This window comes from Alosa pseudoharengus, unplaced genomic scaffold, assembly GCF_046254945.1.
Source record: "Alosa pseudoharengus isolate Yale_2024_CS ecotype anadromous, Long Island Sound unplaced genomic scaffold, YU_APseudo_1.1 YU_APseudo_1.1_scf_19, whole genome shotgun sequence".
In the NCBI taxonomy this organism is placed as follows: domain Eukaryota; kingdom Metazoa; phylum Chordata; class Actinopteri; order Clupeiformes; family Clupeidae; genus Alosa; species Alosa pseudoharengus.
The window spans coordinates 30,065,006-30,080,298 of NW_027468657.1; the positions used below are offsets into that span (position 1 = coordinate 30,065,006).

The window sequence follows — 15,293 nt, forward strand, 5'->3', positions numbered from 1 at the left end:
CACTTCCAGGGGTTGGGCTGTGGTTGGGATATCGAGGGAGGGAGGGATGTGGTGCTGTACAATATAACAAACTAAACTAAAGACTCAGGAGAGATGGAGCGAGGTAGCATGGCTGGTTAGATGGATGGATGGATGGATGAAAAAGTAAACTTATGACGGGTGGAATGGAGGCATGTGTACGTGTCGGGGGTATGACCCGAGTCTTAAGTGCTTTAATACGTGGCTGTCTATCAGGGAGAGAGAGGCGTGTCATACACCCATGGCAACACATCACGCTCCCACTCAATGATGGGGAGGAGGGAGTATGGATGGTGCGATAGCCAATCGAGAGGAATCTACTGACCAGTGGTTCCTTTGAGGGGCAGAGACCATAACAGGAACCTAGGTGCTATCCCTTTGCGATCCCCTTTTTTCTATAGAGAACCACAGGGTCCCTGTCCATGTTCTATAGTCCTCACTCCTAATAGTAATGTCATTGTTTTCAGTTTTCCCATTTCTCTTTTTTTTTTCTGAGGATGTTTCATTTCACTCCCAGTATTCTTTTTTTTTTGTTCACTGTTTTCATGAGTCCCCTGATTTATATATATATTATACATAAATAAGGAATGCTTTTGGTTCCAAATCCATCCTTGCTCCACTTCAATATCTTTAAAAAAAAGGATATAAATATATATAAATATATACTTTTGTGTAAATGTATTCTTCTCCCTAGTATGAAAGAAAACAGTCCTGTAGCAATGTAATTATTTTCAGAAGCCTTTTTCACTTTTGTGTTTTTTTTTTTTTTTTTTTTTTTTCCAAGAAAAATAAATACTACGGTGGACAGAAAAAATGAGTCTATTTTCCCACTAGTGCAATTATGATGAATGAATGCGGTCTGAACAAAGATGTTCTATTTTTAATTCAGTGTTGGTTGATTCCGAATAAGCTATTTTATTTTGTATACACCCCCTCCCATTCCCGTGCAGTTGTTATAACCTGGAACCAAAGCTGAACCGTCACTAATATAAATAAATAATGCATGCAGTTAGTCTTAGCAACTTGAGAGAGAAGCCTCTCCCCCGGCGATATTCACCATGTTCGGACCATTGCACGGCTGAAAAGCATTCATCAGCGAGTGATTTGTTTAGGGGATATGAGACAAAGCCATTCCAAGGCTTCCTTTCCTTATTACTGTCTAGATATTTGAAGAACCCATCCGTCACTGACACCTCTGCACTCGGATTTGCCAACTCGAGCGACCTGGATGCAAAATGGAAATAAGGCCGCTCCCTGGTCATCTACAATTGCACGGAGACGGTGTCCACAGTTAGCAAACCAAACCAATGACTGACATTGACATGTTATGATTCTACCTGAATTTCAGTAACTGCACTCGTTTTGTGCTGTGAAACGTTTTCTTTTCCTGACTAGTGGAGACTAGAACAACTGCTTGTCTATAGGTTTACAATCAAGTCAGCTAGCTTGCTAAGATGGAGACATTGGTAGGAAGTAACATTAACTTACTTAATTGTCCAATGACCGCTAGCGAGCTAACCGAGTCATCATGGTAAGGACTAGTTAATTACATCGTGTCGTTGTTTAGCTAGTGTGTATCAACACTGTTTACAGTTTACATTTCGAAAATTTTCTTGCTGGTTTCTTGTATTACACCAATGACCATAGCTACTTTTAGCTAGATAGCTCTTTACACTTTTGCTTATTCGTGTGCTCCACTTGCAGCTTACAACTACACGTTGACAAGGTACCCCCTCCTCCCTCTCACATGTCGTTACCTGCTGGCAACTATCTATTATTGTATTTAATAAATTTCCATTAAGACACATTGGTGTTTGCCTTTTGCTCTGGTAGCACAGAAGGCTAGCTAGCAGCATAGCATCGTAGTAACCTAGCTGGAGCATCCCGTAGTCCAAGAGTACCCCCTCCAAGGTTTCGTGCCTGGATAGAAAGGTGGGTGGTAATTGCACTATATTTTACCAACCGTTGACTTGGCGACCTGGACGAGGAATCCGTGTTATCTCGCTTTCAAACATAAGTATCATACTGGACATTATTACACCTGCTATTGAACAATGGCACAGGAAGCATTTCCATTGCATTATTTGGTGTGGAACAATCAATACCAAGAGCTGGACAGAGAGCTGCAGAGTGAACAGGTAATGGTTGGTCTGGACACTGGAGATGATTTACATGTTCTTCGTTGTGGTCACATGTCAACTGATTGGTTGCTTGTGCTTGTGTTCTTGCTTGTGGTTGCAAGAGATATGTTTATCATCCAGTTAGCTTGATCCTGTGCATGTGTGTTTTCTCTGTGCGTGTATGTGTGCGTGTTTGCATGCATGTGTTTCTCCAACAGCAAGATTTGGAGCGGCTGGACCCGCGCGGCCGTACTCCGCTCGAGCTCGCCATATGCCTGGGACACCTCGAATCAACGCGCCTACTCCTCAGACACAATGCGGATCCCACGCACTGTAATGCACAAAACTGGACAGGTATACTTATCACGAATTTAGTTTGGTGACTGCTGTAAAGTAACTTAAATGTAAGTTGTCTTTAGTTACGTAATCAGAGTCCAGGACTTGTATATCAGAGTTGTAAATAAATTGGGTGTACTCAGTGTTGCAGGAGGCAGTCAGCACCGGTGACCCTGAACTAGTGCAGTTGGTCCTCCAGTACAGAGACTTCAAAAGGGCCACAGAGAGGCTGGCAGGAATACCTGAACTACTCAGCAAACTGCGACAAGTAGGTGTACCTCTGAAATATCTGTTACCGATATGTTCGCGGTCATGTACGTATGTTGCGTCTTGTGGAAGTGAATGCTGAATTTGTGTAATAGGCAGTGTATTTTCACATTTGCTAGGCCAGAGATTTCTATGTCGAGATGAAGTGGGAGTTCACCAGTTGGGGTAAGTACTCCATAAATCTACTCCAATTAGAGCATAGCATCTGCCCGTATTTTAGCCGCTCAACCTCCTTGACCCGTTTCAGCACCACAGTGGTGGACAGCGCCCATCATAATGCCGCCATGAACGCGAGTTCCAGTGTACAGCACGCTACTGATGCAAAACAGTTCAGATATAGTTTTGATTTGTGAACTGGCCATTATGAAGAAATAAATTATCACCGTCCATTACATCAGCATAATTCAGAAGTGCTTGACAAAGCAAACCGTTTCCAAAATGTATTTTAGTAGCAAGTGTGTTCTTCCATGTACTGGTAGACAGGAAACTGATCTCCGGGAAGGATGATGTCCATGATGGAAGGATTGATCTCTATTAAGGTGTCTTATTACCTCTCCTGCTTTTACCAAACAGTTCCTTTGGTATCGAAGGTGTGTCCTAGCGATGTGTACCGTGTTTGGAAGAGTGGCTCATGTCTGCGGGTGGACACCACTCTGCTGGGCTTTGAGCACATGACCTGGTTAAAGGGCCACCGCAGCTACATCTTCAAGGGAGGAGGTTGGTGCTGATGATGAACTGAATGGCTTATGCATCTGACTATATCAGTGAGACAATCCACGAGCCTCTGAATCAACCATTGCCAGAATTTTACTCATTTTCACATTTACAATAAAGTATGTGTTTGTTTATTTTTTATTTGTATTTTTCAGAGAGTGGTGCGGTTGTCATGGAAGTCGACCATGACAAACAGGTGGTGTACACAGAGCCACTGACCCTCTCTCCCCGTGACGCCTCGTCTCTGCTGGATGCCATGCTGCCCTCACAGGAGAATACCGCACAGAGGCTCACCTCTCCCATTGTGTCTACACACCTCAACACACGCAACATTGCCTTTGAGAGGTAGGTGCATCTCCCACAGTCTGGCTGCTTGCCTTGATTTCACTTTCCTCCTGTTTATGCATTCCACCCCTGGAGGTCCTTTGCGTAACAGGTTTGGATGTATTTCTGTGTGTGTGTGTGTGTGTGTGTGTGTGTGTGTGTTGCGTGTTGTTTGAGTTTAGTGATGTTTAGGTAGCTAAGTGATGTGGTTGTCTAATGTCTTATTTGTGTCACTACAGGAATAAGTCTGGTATCTGGGGCTGGCGCTCTGAGAAGAGTGAGGTTGTCAGTGGATACGAAGCCAAGGTAACCATAGAAACAGTCACCTAGGGAAACAACCACCCAGAGAATGTGTAGCTATAGTGAAAAGAGTGCACTGGTCAGTTATAGCTATAGTGTGAAAAGAGTGCACTGGTCAGTTCAAGATGCATTCTCTTCTTGAGTTGCTTCCTTTTGTTAGAGTAATTGCTATTTTATACACATCCTCAAGTAGTCATGTAGATGTTAAGGGCTTGGATATCAGACCTACTTGGACTTCCTTCTCTGTAAGGTTTACAGTGCCAGTAATGTGGAGTTGGTGACACGGTCTCGGACAGAGCATCTATCAGACCAAGACAAGTCTAGATGTAAGGGTATGTGTTGTGAAAGAGTATACATAACATGGATTGTTTTCTGTGTTTTCGTACCTGCAGATTGGTCCTTACACTTGCTTTTTTGCCCTTCCTCTCTCAGGCTCCAAGACGCCTCTGCAGTCATTTCTGGGTATAGCAGAGCAGCATGTCGCACAGAATGGAGTGAGTGCAAAATGAAATGGCAAAGCGTGAAATGTGACAGAATTCATCAGGTTTCCAGACCTGGTCATATCCTATTCTTATTTGACGAGACCAATCGTTTTGCCCCTTTTCCTTCGTTTGTGCTGATAAATGCGGAACCCACTGATGTTTGTGATGCATTCAGTGCCCTTATTTGGATCTTCCTGCAGCTGCTCTTCAGGCCTCACAGTTTATTAATAAATGTAACCTGTCTGCTGGGCCTCACTTATCATGTTGACCTCCATTGGTCACTTCAATGACCTCCAGTCTCTGGCATTAGTTGTATAGCCTTACATTCACAGTGTTCTATGAGGATGTGCTAGTGTACTTATAAGAGGGATTGTTTTTTGTTGCAGAGTCAAGTGTCTCAATGTGCGAGTCCGCATAACCCCACGGCTATCACAGCAGAGGAATACTTTGACCCAGAGTTCGCTCTGAATGACAGAGACATAGGACGACCTGTGGAGCTCACCAGCAAAGTGCAGAAGTGAGGACACACACACACATTCAGCAACCAGAAATAAACAACCATCCTAAAACATGTTGTAGACCTCTTGTATCTTTTAGTCTTTCTGTCGCTGCTTTCTCTTTTACTCACTCCTTATCTGTATGATCGACAGATTTAAGGCCACCCTTTGGTTGAGTGAAGCACATCCCCTCTCATTGGCTGAGCAGGTGACACCCATCATTGACCTCATGGCGATCTCCAACGCTCACTTTGCCAAACTTCGTGACTTCATCACCCTGCGCCTACCGCCAGGCTTCCCAGTGAAGATAGGTGAGAGCAATGCACAATCCACTTAGGGTTCATTAGGGTTCAGAGGAAAAAGCCTCTTTCCATGAAAATTGATGGAGGGGTGTAGAATGGGCCAAGGAAGAACTGGCGCATCCGCTAATTGTTTTTCACTCGCATCAACATTGCAAAATAGGGCATATGGCCTTTGTGGAGGCCTGCACACTCCGAGTGCCCCTCTAGTTTATGTAGTCTTAACTGGTCTCACTGTTATCTCTTTCAGAGATTCCCCTGTTCCATGTGTTGAATGCTCGAGTGACCTTCAGTAACCTCTGTGGCTGTGATGAGCCTGTCAGCTCTGTCACTGTACTTTCACCACCTGCAACTGATGAACCTGGTAAGCACACAACTTACGCAATTTCCCTCTTGGTTGGCCTGTCATTTGGAGATAATTCACACCAGTAGTATAAGATACTGTTTGGCACCTTATTCCTATTCAACATGTTTGATACAAGCGGCACATTCAAGCCTTTCCTCTCTCCTCAGACCAGACACCCCCTCCCCTCCACTGTGAAGTGGACCCATCTGTGTTCGAGCCTCCTGCAGACTACACTACACTTGGACCAGGCCGCAGCGAGCCAATGAGAGACGAGGATGATAACCTGCTGCAGTTTGCCATCCAGCAGAGCTTACTGGACGCTGGGACAGAGAGTGACCAGGTGAGACGAAATAATTCAGATGGTCAAGCGATCTCACCTCCCTCATGCCATGACGTGTTTGTGGTGGTCATTTAGTAATGGGCATTTAGTAATCAGTGGACTGATTCACACTTCTTAGAGAAAACAAATGATAATCTTGGCTATACGTAGAGCTGACGTTTCCTGTGCTTTAAGTATGTAAGTGTCATCTCCCGCTGTCTTCCTGTTGTGCCTGTGTAACGTCAGGTGACCATATGGGAGGCCCTGACAAACACCCGCCCTGGCTCCCATCCACCCCTCTATGAGGACGACTCTCAGCTGGAGCGGTAAGTACATGTGGCAAGCCGGCAGAGGGTTGTTCAACTCAAAAATGTGACAGTAGTGAAAGAAGCGTAAGTGTAAGCACAGTTGACCTATTTAAGAACATCTGAGTGAATGAGGTCAAAAGTGAAGGTAGCGCAGCCCCCATATTTAAGAATTAACATCCTTCTTTTTGGTTTTCAAAAGAGCCATTCAGGAGTCTCTCTCCCTCTCACTGGCTGGGGAAGAAGGAGGGGAGGCGACAGACCCGGCACTTCCCGAGTCCGGCTCGCCCACACACCCCTCCCTCAACTCCCCGCCCTCGTACTCCTCACTGACCGAGCCCAGGGTGCCGGGAGCCTTCGCAATGGGAAGTAGCTTTGACGAGCAGCTACGCATCGCCATGGAGCTCTCGTGCCGGGAGCAGGAGGAGCTCGACAGGTCAGAGAAACCGGAGGGATGAAAAGGGAAGAGTATAGGAGAGGGAGGTAGAGTCAGAAGGGCTGTGTCCTATATGTGGGCTTAGTATATGTTTAAATTAAAGAGAAGCAGTGAAGAAGTTATTCCCCACTTTTGTCCATGTCTGACCAATTATGTATCATCTAAACATGAGCTAGAACTATGCACATTAGCATTCATTTTACCCTCATGGGCTGTGCATACCTATAGATGACACTGCTAATTTCGGAGTGGGTAATGTCTAGCTGGCTTGCACACTGTTAAATTGTTACTAGCATTTTTGGCACCATTTGTCTCTAAAAGCTGTTAGTATTATTGTAGGATTGCACAAACCAAACACAAATCAATATAAGGAGTAGCCTGCATGGATTTGAGGGATAACAGATGTTTTAGCTCATTCTTACATAATCCTACATCCTACATCCTACATCCTACATCCTACATCCTACATAATGAATATGGAGGTGCAATGAAAACGTATTTCATTATAAAATATATGTACTTTAAAGTCAGTAATAACATTGTTTAGCATTAAATGACCTGATACATTAAATGACCTGAATCTCTTTTGTGCAACTTTGTTATTTGTGTCCTCTTTTAGGAAGAGGAGGGAAGAAGAGGAGGAGCTGGAAAGGATACTACAGCTGTCACTCACCGAGAAGTAACGGTGATGAGCACACCGAGGGAGTAGGTGTGTGGGGTGAATCAAGGGTTAATTTATTTGCACTTTTACTTTTTCTTGTTAAATTATTCTTTCCGCCTTCATTCCAACTATTTTACAAAATAAAATTAGTACCAGATGGGTTTGAAGAAGTGACAAAAGATGGACAGAAAGAAGGTGGAGATTATGGGAGTAAGGACAGAAATAAAGAAAAAAAAAACTAATGGAATTATGGCATCCCTTCTGTTATCCACTACCCTGCTGTCATCATTTTGAGTCTACAAAACGTCAAGCTTTAAATGGATAAAGATAAAGATAAAACTGATGAATATAGTTGTGGATAAAATGAATAACTCTAATGTTTGAAATGGAGTCATGGTGGCTCACATGAATATGACATGAAAAATGAATCTATTAAATGTTCTTGAAACATTTACGTGATGGCAGTGTTTATTTTCTGGGAAAACAGGAAAGAGGAATCTGCCTCTCACTGTTTTTATTGTTATAATCTCTCTCGGCGAGTCTTGTTGTGCACCTTCTTCATTAAACAGAGAAAGATTTAATCAAGGACAATACTACTTGTAAGCAAATACACTGAGGTAAATACGTTGAATTCAAAATGCAGTGGAAAATCCTTAAGGAAAGTTCAACAATAATAACAGGGATCTTAATCCTGTTGTCAAAGGACCCTATATAGGTCACATGAAGTCTCCATAAAATTGTAAGCTCAACTGTAGCATGGCTTAACTAGCATTCAAAAGTAATATTGCTCATATACACAGAAACTTAACGCTTGTCATATTTAGTGTTGGGCAAGTTACGCAGGAAGAGTAATAAGTTACATTTTAATCATTGTCTATTTTATTATTTTATAAATGTTATATAATATGCTACGTATATAACCCTTGACATGAGCCTGGGCATGTCAAATAAAACGTAGCCACTCCTAGCAAAAAATGCAATTTAGCTCTTTTGGTCCGGTTCATGCATACCACACATGAATGTATGTAACATACCATTGTGTATCAATCTATATAATATATCATTGGTTTTTTTTTGACACTTGAAATGTGCAAAAACCAGCCTCTCAGTCCATGACCCCATGTATATCAATGACTCATGAACAGTTCCCTTAAAAATGAGTTTTATTGACTACAATTATATTCTGTAACATTCCTCTACCGGTACCACCATTCTATGCAAACATTCCTCTAAGTATAAAAAGCTAAGCAATGCAATCTTTGAAAAATGTACAGCTATTTACAATTACCAGTCAGGGCTGTGCCATTATCATGTTGTCTATTGTATATTGTGAAACGTTAATCCCCATGATAAGGAGAGCATGTTCAACTATATCGTCATATAGTTTGCCAATTGACAGTAAACATCTATATTCATTAATAAAATGAATTAGTTGCTATTGACAGGTTGCTGAAATGGGCCTATATTTGGGCATACATCACCTTGTTTGTCCAGTGTGTAATTACAAATGTAATAGGACATAGGCTTCTCAATGTGGTTGGTCATTGAACTTACACAATGTTGACTTTGTACAATGTTGTAATATGTATTGTTATGAGGGTATGAAAATCTCATGATATAGGTCATATTGCACAGCTCTAACTTAATCAAACACATTTCTAAAACAACATAAAGTAATGTACACATGTACATAGATGTACTCAAGAAGTCACAATTACTGAACTTCTCAAGTGGTACAAATGGGCCGACTGAGAGCCAACCCAATGCAGTTCTATTACCTTAAAATAACGACTAACTCATAGTAGACTGACATATAATACAGAGAATCAAATCTCTGACATTGTCAATGCATGCCCAGAATGATATTGCACTGTGTAAAGCTGTTGGTCAGGTAGAATCATGGCCATTTTAGTTGGTTTAATGAAGTGGCTATTGTGTAAGCGGTAAACGGACATAGATACATGAGTCAACTTTTTAAGGAATGTTGCAGGGGAACCAGATAACGGTTTCCATGTGTTCCACAGATTAAAGTTCTCAAGAAACTGATGGTTAAAGTTCTCAAACTGATGGTTAAAGTTCTTGAGAAAGTGATGGTTACATTTCTCAAGAAACTTGAGGTTGATAAGAGGGGGTGTATTGTATGTGTGAGCAACCTACACGTTACTCGTCTTGCACTGGATCATCTTCCTGAATCTCAGTGTTCTGAACACACCAAATGTGGGCAAATTACTAAGTCATCACCAGTCAGAGACTACATTCACCAAAAATATTTGGCTATATTTTTAAACTACAAAAGTACACACCCAGCCATTTTCCTCAACCCAATACAAATGACAAAACACTATTTTCTATTTGAAATACATATTTGAAATACATGTAGCCATCATAAATACTGTCCATCCCTGGGTTCTACCCAAGGGCGCTGCTAGAAATTCTCACCTCAGAAGAAAATAATTAAAAATAACCCTTTAATGATTTGGTGAATTTTGTGGACACATTGATAAATTGCGATAAACATATTTCATACATAATAGCATATTACAATACAGCCTATTAGGCCTAAACTAACACTCCACCAGCATGGTGGCGTTGCCATGGATATATCATGGAGTTTGCCCAAGACCCCATGGATATCAATGTCTCAAAAAATGCAGAAACAGAGACGTTTTACTTAAGTTTCATTGACTATAATTCTATAACATTTCCATTCTATGTGAACATTCTTCTAAATATAAAAAGCTAAGCAATGCAATCTAACAAAAGTTTACAGCTATTTACAATTACCAGAGTCAGGTCTGTGCCATGTACAGTATATTGTGAGAAATTACACCCCATGATAAAAAGAGCATTTCCACTATATCATCACAGGTATTATGATATTGATGATATGGTAACATAATTGTGATTTTGCAAATGTACAGGGTGCAGAAATAATCTTCGCCACTAAGACAGTAAAACTCTACATGAATTAATCAAATTCATTTGAAAAAAAGAATTGCTAAAAAGGTTGCTGAAATAGGCCTACATTCACGCTGCATTTTAAGCCTTGCTGGTCAAGTGTATAGTAAAACATGGTATAGGACATGGGCTTCTCCATGCAGTTGGTCATTGAATTTACAGAAATTGGGCAAAGTTGTGATATGTATTGTTATCAGGGCATGAACATTTCATTATGATATAAGTCATATGGCACAGCAATACTGACATTTTAGCCTCAATCAACTTTCCTCATCCTCAACATTCCATAATTGTGGTAAATGGCATCAGGTTATCAGTGTGTGTGTGTGTGTGCGTGTGCGTGTGTGTGTTAATAGTATTCGGAGGCTGGTTTGTAATTCCTCTTCTTTAGGTCTGTTCAGGACAATAAAATCAGTTAGACAAGGGTCTTTCAGCAACATTGCTCCAACTGCATAATGAGTCTGTATAATTGTCAATAAAACATGTGACCAGCGCTTTAGAGATCTCACTAGTATATTTAAAGGTGCAGCTCACCTATATGGCACATCCCTAATGTACAAGTGTATAGAGCTGACCTATATAGCACATCCCTAATGTACAAGTGTATGTATGAGCTCACCTATGCGAGTGTCGTAGGCTTGGGGCTTTGTAAAAGGCTTTAGTTGATAGGCTGTTTTCTCCAAGAAGTGATCCACCACTTCATTCAGGGTTTGGACAGTTACTGTACCTGACAAAAATATCAAACATGACAAGATGGTAATAAATTAGTAATTAATAAGTGTACAGGCAAAGACAACAATGGTGGGGGTTTCACTCCATGGTACCAGGGTGGGTCTTGCAGACTTACAGGATTATCCAGTTGAATAGTATAGCCAGATTCACTGGACGTGATCTTGTAGTTTCTAATAACTGGACCACTGCGAACAACCATAAAGGCAGGGTTAACAAAAAATAACAAATAAATTAGGGCTGTCAATCAATTAAAAAAAAATGTATCTAATTAATTACATACTCTGTGACTAATTAATCTAAATTAATCGCATATATAATTTTTGCTGTGAAATTATTTTAAATATTTAAATTCAAATAAATCATTGAATAATCAGCATTAGTGACATTATAGTTCAAAGACTCTTTTATTATTATTTTCACTGTTCAAATAATTGCCATAATAATCTATGATATGACCTAATATGCTGAGGAAATCGGGAAGAAGTTTTTTTTTCACATACAAGGCATTTCAGGCCACAGATATAACCTAGGGGACACAATGAAAATAAATTAACACTCCCCTCAATGTCAACACTTTGTTACATTTCTTTGCATTGATGTGCGACTATAGAGTTGATGAACTCCGGTGATATGCAAATTCCTTGCTGCAGACATTGCAGAGGACTTTATTTTCAACACTTTATTTTTTTATTAACACCATCAGGCCGTTTTTTAAAAGTAAATGTTCCAATCAATGATTCAGGCAGCACGTTTTCTTCTCTCTCCTTCATTTTACAGTCTAATTTTTTACTGACTAGAATGGCTCGGGGTCAAAGGTCATACGGAATCGATTAATCTGCACTAATTTTTTTAATCAGTTATTTTTCTGAAATTAATTAATCGAAATTAATCAGTTATTTTGACAGCCCTAAAATAAATATTATTAGGCAAAGTGGAGTGTCTGTCTGTGTCTGTGTCTGTGTCTGTGTCTGTGATTGTGACTGTGTGTACCTAGGAAAGATTTGTCTTGTTGTGATGGAGAAATGTTGTTTGTTGTCAGTTGCTGGCCTTAGGATGATGTTGCCATGCTCTGGGTTCTGTTCCAGTAGCTTCTTTGCCTCTTCACGTAGCACTGACAGAAAACAACTAGAGACATGTGATCAGTGATTAGGCACCTCATAGCACACTCCTTCCTCCTATACACATGTGGAAACACAACCTCACAACTAATGCCATATATTCACATCTCTGACATACATAAGTCATTATGGAATGGGCAAAGCATGTAATCTCTCTCTCTCTCTCTCTCTCTCTCTCTCTCTCACACACACACACACCACACACACACACACACACATTTGCACAAACCCCCTATACTAGTACTTACTCTGAGAAGACAAGATGGTAATAAATTAGTAATTAATAAGTGTACAGGCAGCCTATCAACTTAAGCCTGTAATCTCTCTCTCTCTCTCTCTCTCTCTCTCTCTCTCTCTCTCTCTCTCTCACACACACACACACACACACACACACACACACACACACACGCCACACACACACACACATTTGCACAAACCCCATACTAGTACTTACTCTGAGAAGACTTGCAAATGTATTCACAACAAGTATCATCTTGTGGCTTTGATGAACCATTGAAACCCAGCTCAACAAAAGTTATCAAACTCACGAGGGAATTATGGACAGAGTGGCATCATATGCGTCTTCTGAGCTGTTTGAGTGGGACGCTGACGCATCTGTGGGGGTCGGGCAGGAGGACTCTAAGGCCCGCCGCTGTTCCTCTGCGGTCCGCATCTCCTCCAGCCTCATGGTCTGGCCAGGCAGGAGCTGCATTTGCCGTGGGACCTCCAGCTATAGCACGGCACACATAGATATCAAGACAGCGGTGGGACACTGTGGATGTGTTGCTTATTTAGATGTGTGACTGCCGAATGAGTGCAAACTCACTTTAGCCACGGTCAAGATAAAGCCTCTCCACAACTCTCCTGTGTCCGGATTATCCATCTGAGTACACACAGATACATACAGTCACTCAAACACAAACACAACCATTTCTGTAAACGAACAATAACAGACAGTCAGACTCAAGCAAACTACAAATAAAGTTGTGCTGTGTAAACAATAAAAAAGAAGTGCACATTTTGCACCATTCATCTAGCCCGGTTGAAACCAGACCCTTCTCAGTCGTAGAGCGAATCTCGAATTTGCCGGAAGTACGTCTGGGTTTTTCCCAGGCTACCATTCATCATTAGGAATCAGATTATTTCTGTTCTGAAGAAGATAGCCACTGTCATTTACAGCTTCTATGACTGACCTGAAGTTGTACTTCCTGCTTGGGGAACCTGAGTGTGTAAATAGGGGCAGTGCTCTCTGAGTAGGAGGAAATTGACTCCATGGATTTCAGGTTGTGTAGCTCCAGCCTCTCACAGTGCTGGAAAACAGTAGTAGCTCAGTTAGAGTGTGAAAATGTGTGACAATCGAGGTTGAAAATTGAGAAGTGTGTACAACGCAATAATATTTTTACAACAATGTGTGTAAGTCAGACCAAGTAGTAAATCAGTGATTAGAGAATCAGGTGACCATGCAGAGAGAGAATAGTAATGGAAGTGCCATTATGTTTGTGTGTTCTCTGTGTGTTTGTGTGTGGTTTGTCTTGTGTGTGTTTGAGTGTGGTTTGTCTTGTGTGTGTTTGAGTGTGGTTTGTGCATGAAGAATTCACCGTTTCCTGTTTCTCATCCGTGTAAAAGAACATGGTGGAGCCACGCAACTCTCCATGGTACATTTGGAACACCTGTGAAGACCAAATAAAGTCCCCAACCACATCAGCTGATCTGGTGTTTCTCAAGCACAGTAGTACACGTTACCAAGCCATGTCAAACTGACAGACAGATTACTGTGATCCTGCAGTTTAAACTCACCTTCTCTCCTTTGCATTTCTTCTGCATCTGACCACTGTAGTACAGTGGCAGGGCTGTGATAGTCTCCCTGCGCTTTCCGATCACTCGGAATGGTAGAGTCTTGCTCATCTCTCTGACTGGCTCGGTTACAAGAGTTTGGTGAATGAGACTTACTCACTTGTTCTTTTCCCTCCTGGTTTACTTTACTGTGATACTTTACTTTGCAGTGATGTTTACTCTTTGGACTCTAGATGGGTTATTGTTCGGTCATATGTTCGAGTATCTTTCTTCCCTGATTGATTTGTTGGGCTGTATGAGGAAGTGTTTATCAAGGGCAAAAGTACCAGTGAGTACCTTTTTGTACCAGCACTTTTTTCCCCCCAAGGAAGGAATGCACTGCTTGGTTACTGTTCCTTGGTTATTGAAAAACCTCTACCTATTACTAAATTTCAAAGTCAAACTTTACCATTGAATCCCATCTAGAATTTGATGAAAGATGTCAAATGACTTACTGAGGTTTATGATATAGAGATCTACCATAGGATGCTTAATCCCAATTAGTGTACCAAAACAGAGAGGTAGTGTAATTTGGTTAGAGAAAGACACTATCTGCTAAAACCAATCACAATTACAGGCAATATGCAATTGTATGAAGCCCTTCAGAACAGAACTATCAATATCAGTTGCAGGTGTCAGGTTTATAGTTAGACCTCCAATTACCGTTTGCAGAAGAAACACATGATGAGGAGGTGACTGGTAGTCTGACCATAAAAATGTCTAAAAAATTATGGTCACATTGCAAATACTGTACTGTGCAACAGCTTTAAGAATTTGTGTAAACAAAATTATTTTATAGGCTACTTACTAGTGTCTATTTAAATTTGGATTTGGATTTCCAAACATTCTTTTAAAATTGACTTTGTAGGTTGCTGACTGATAATAACCAAAAACTATTCATGTAATTGTAAAAGCATAGGCTTAATTACTTTTAATAGTAGGCTAGGCCTAATTGTTTTACACGTTCCTCGACACAAAACCGTTTGCACAGTATGCTACTGTATATCAATAAATCACCTGGCTATTTTAGGCTAATGTTAAATCCGTTTTAACGGTTTAGATATTCACCCAGTGTTCACAAACTGTTGCGTGACTTCAAAGTGTGTTAACAAAATAATTTGGTATTATGTGCGTACACTGGCGATGATATGTAGGCTATTCAGCAATATGAAACAGTCGTGCACATATCACTTTACAGAGCCCAATTTATTTTTGCCCCAGAGTAAGG

General features: G+C 41.0%; 2 protein-coding genes across 3 annotated transcripts; one reads left to right on the forward strand and one right to left on the reverse strand.

Annotated features, from left to right (window-relative positions):
* Positions 1 to 31: 31 nt before the first annotated feature.
* Positions 32 to 7,878, forward strand: ankrd13d (ankyrin repeat domain 13 family, member D). 2 transcript variants are annotated; one of them, XM_076292304.1, is made up of 16 exons: positions 32 to 2,156; positions 2,357 to 2,492; positions 2,618 to 2,742; positions 2,861 to 2,906; positions 3,315 to 3,458; positions 3,611 to 3,800; positions 4,019 to 4,085; positions 4,330 to 4,411; positions 4,512 to 4,573; positions 4,948 to 5,078; positions 5,212 to 5,369; positions 5,608 to 5,721; positions 5,871 to 6,043; positions 6,269 to 6,348; positions 6,530 to 6,763; positions 7,383 to 7,878. In XM_076292304.1, the coding sequence occupies exons 1-16, from the start codon at positions 2,073 to 2,075 to the stop codon at positions 7,444 to 7,446; spliced, it is 1,890 nt and encodes a 629-aa protein (XP_076148419.1). In that variant the 5' UTR covers positions 32 to 2,072; the 3' UTR covers positions 7,447 to 7,878. The 2 variants fall into 2 exon arrangements, with proteins under 2 accessions (XP_076148419.1, XP_076148421.1); XM_076292306.1 differs by having other exon boundaries at positions 4,330 to 4,405.
* Positions 7,879 to 9,923: 2,045 nt separating this feature from the next.
* LOC143132949 (signal-transducing adaptor protein 1-like) lies at positions 9,924 to 14,137 on the reverse strand. The gene is made up of 9 exons (XM_076292778.1): positions 14,030 to 14,137; positions 13,831 to 13,902; positions 13,426 to 13,542; positions 13,059 to 13,115; positions 12,781 to 12,962; positions 12,105 to 12,239; positions 11,230 to 11,299; positions 11,002 to 11,109; positions 9,924 to 10,775 (listed from the first exon to the last, which is right to left on the reverse strand). The coding sequence occupies exons 1-8, from the start codon at positions 14,135 to 14,137 to the stop codon at positions 11,101 to 11,103; spliced, it is 750 nt and encodes a 249-aa protein (XP_076148893.1). The 3' UTR covers positions 9,924 to 10,775; positions 11,002 to 11,100.
* Positions 14,138 to 15,293: the final 1,156 nt, after the last annotated feature.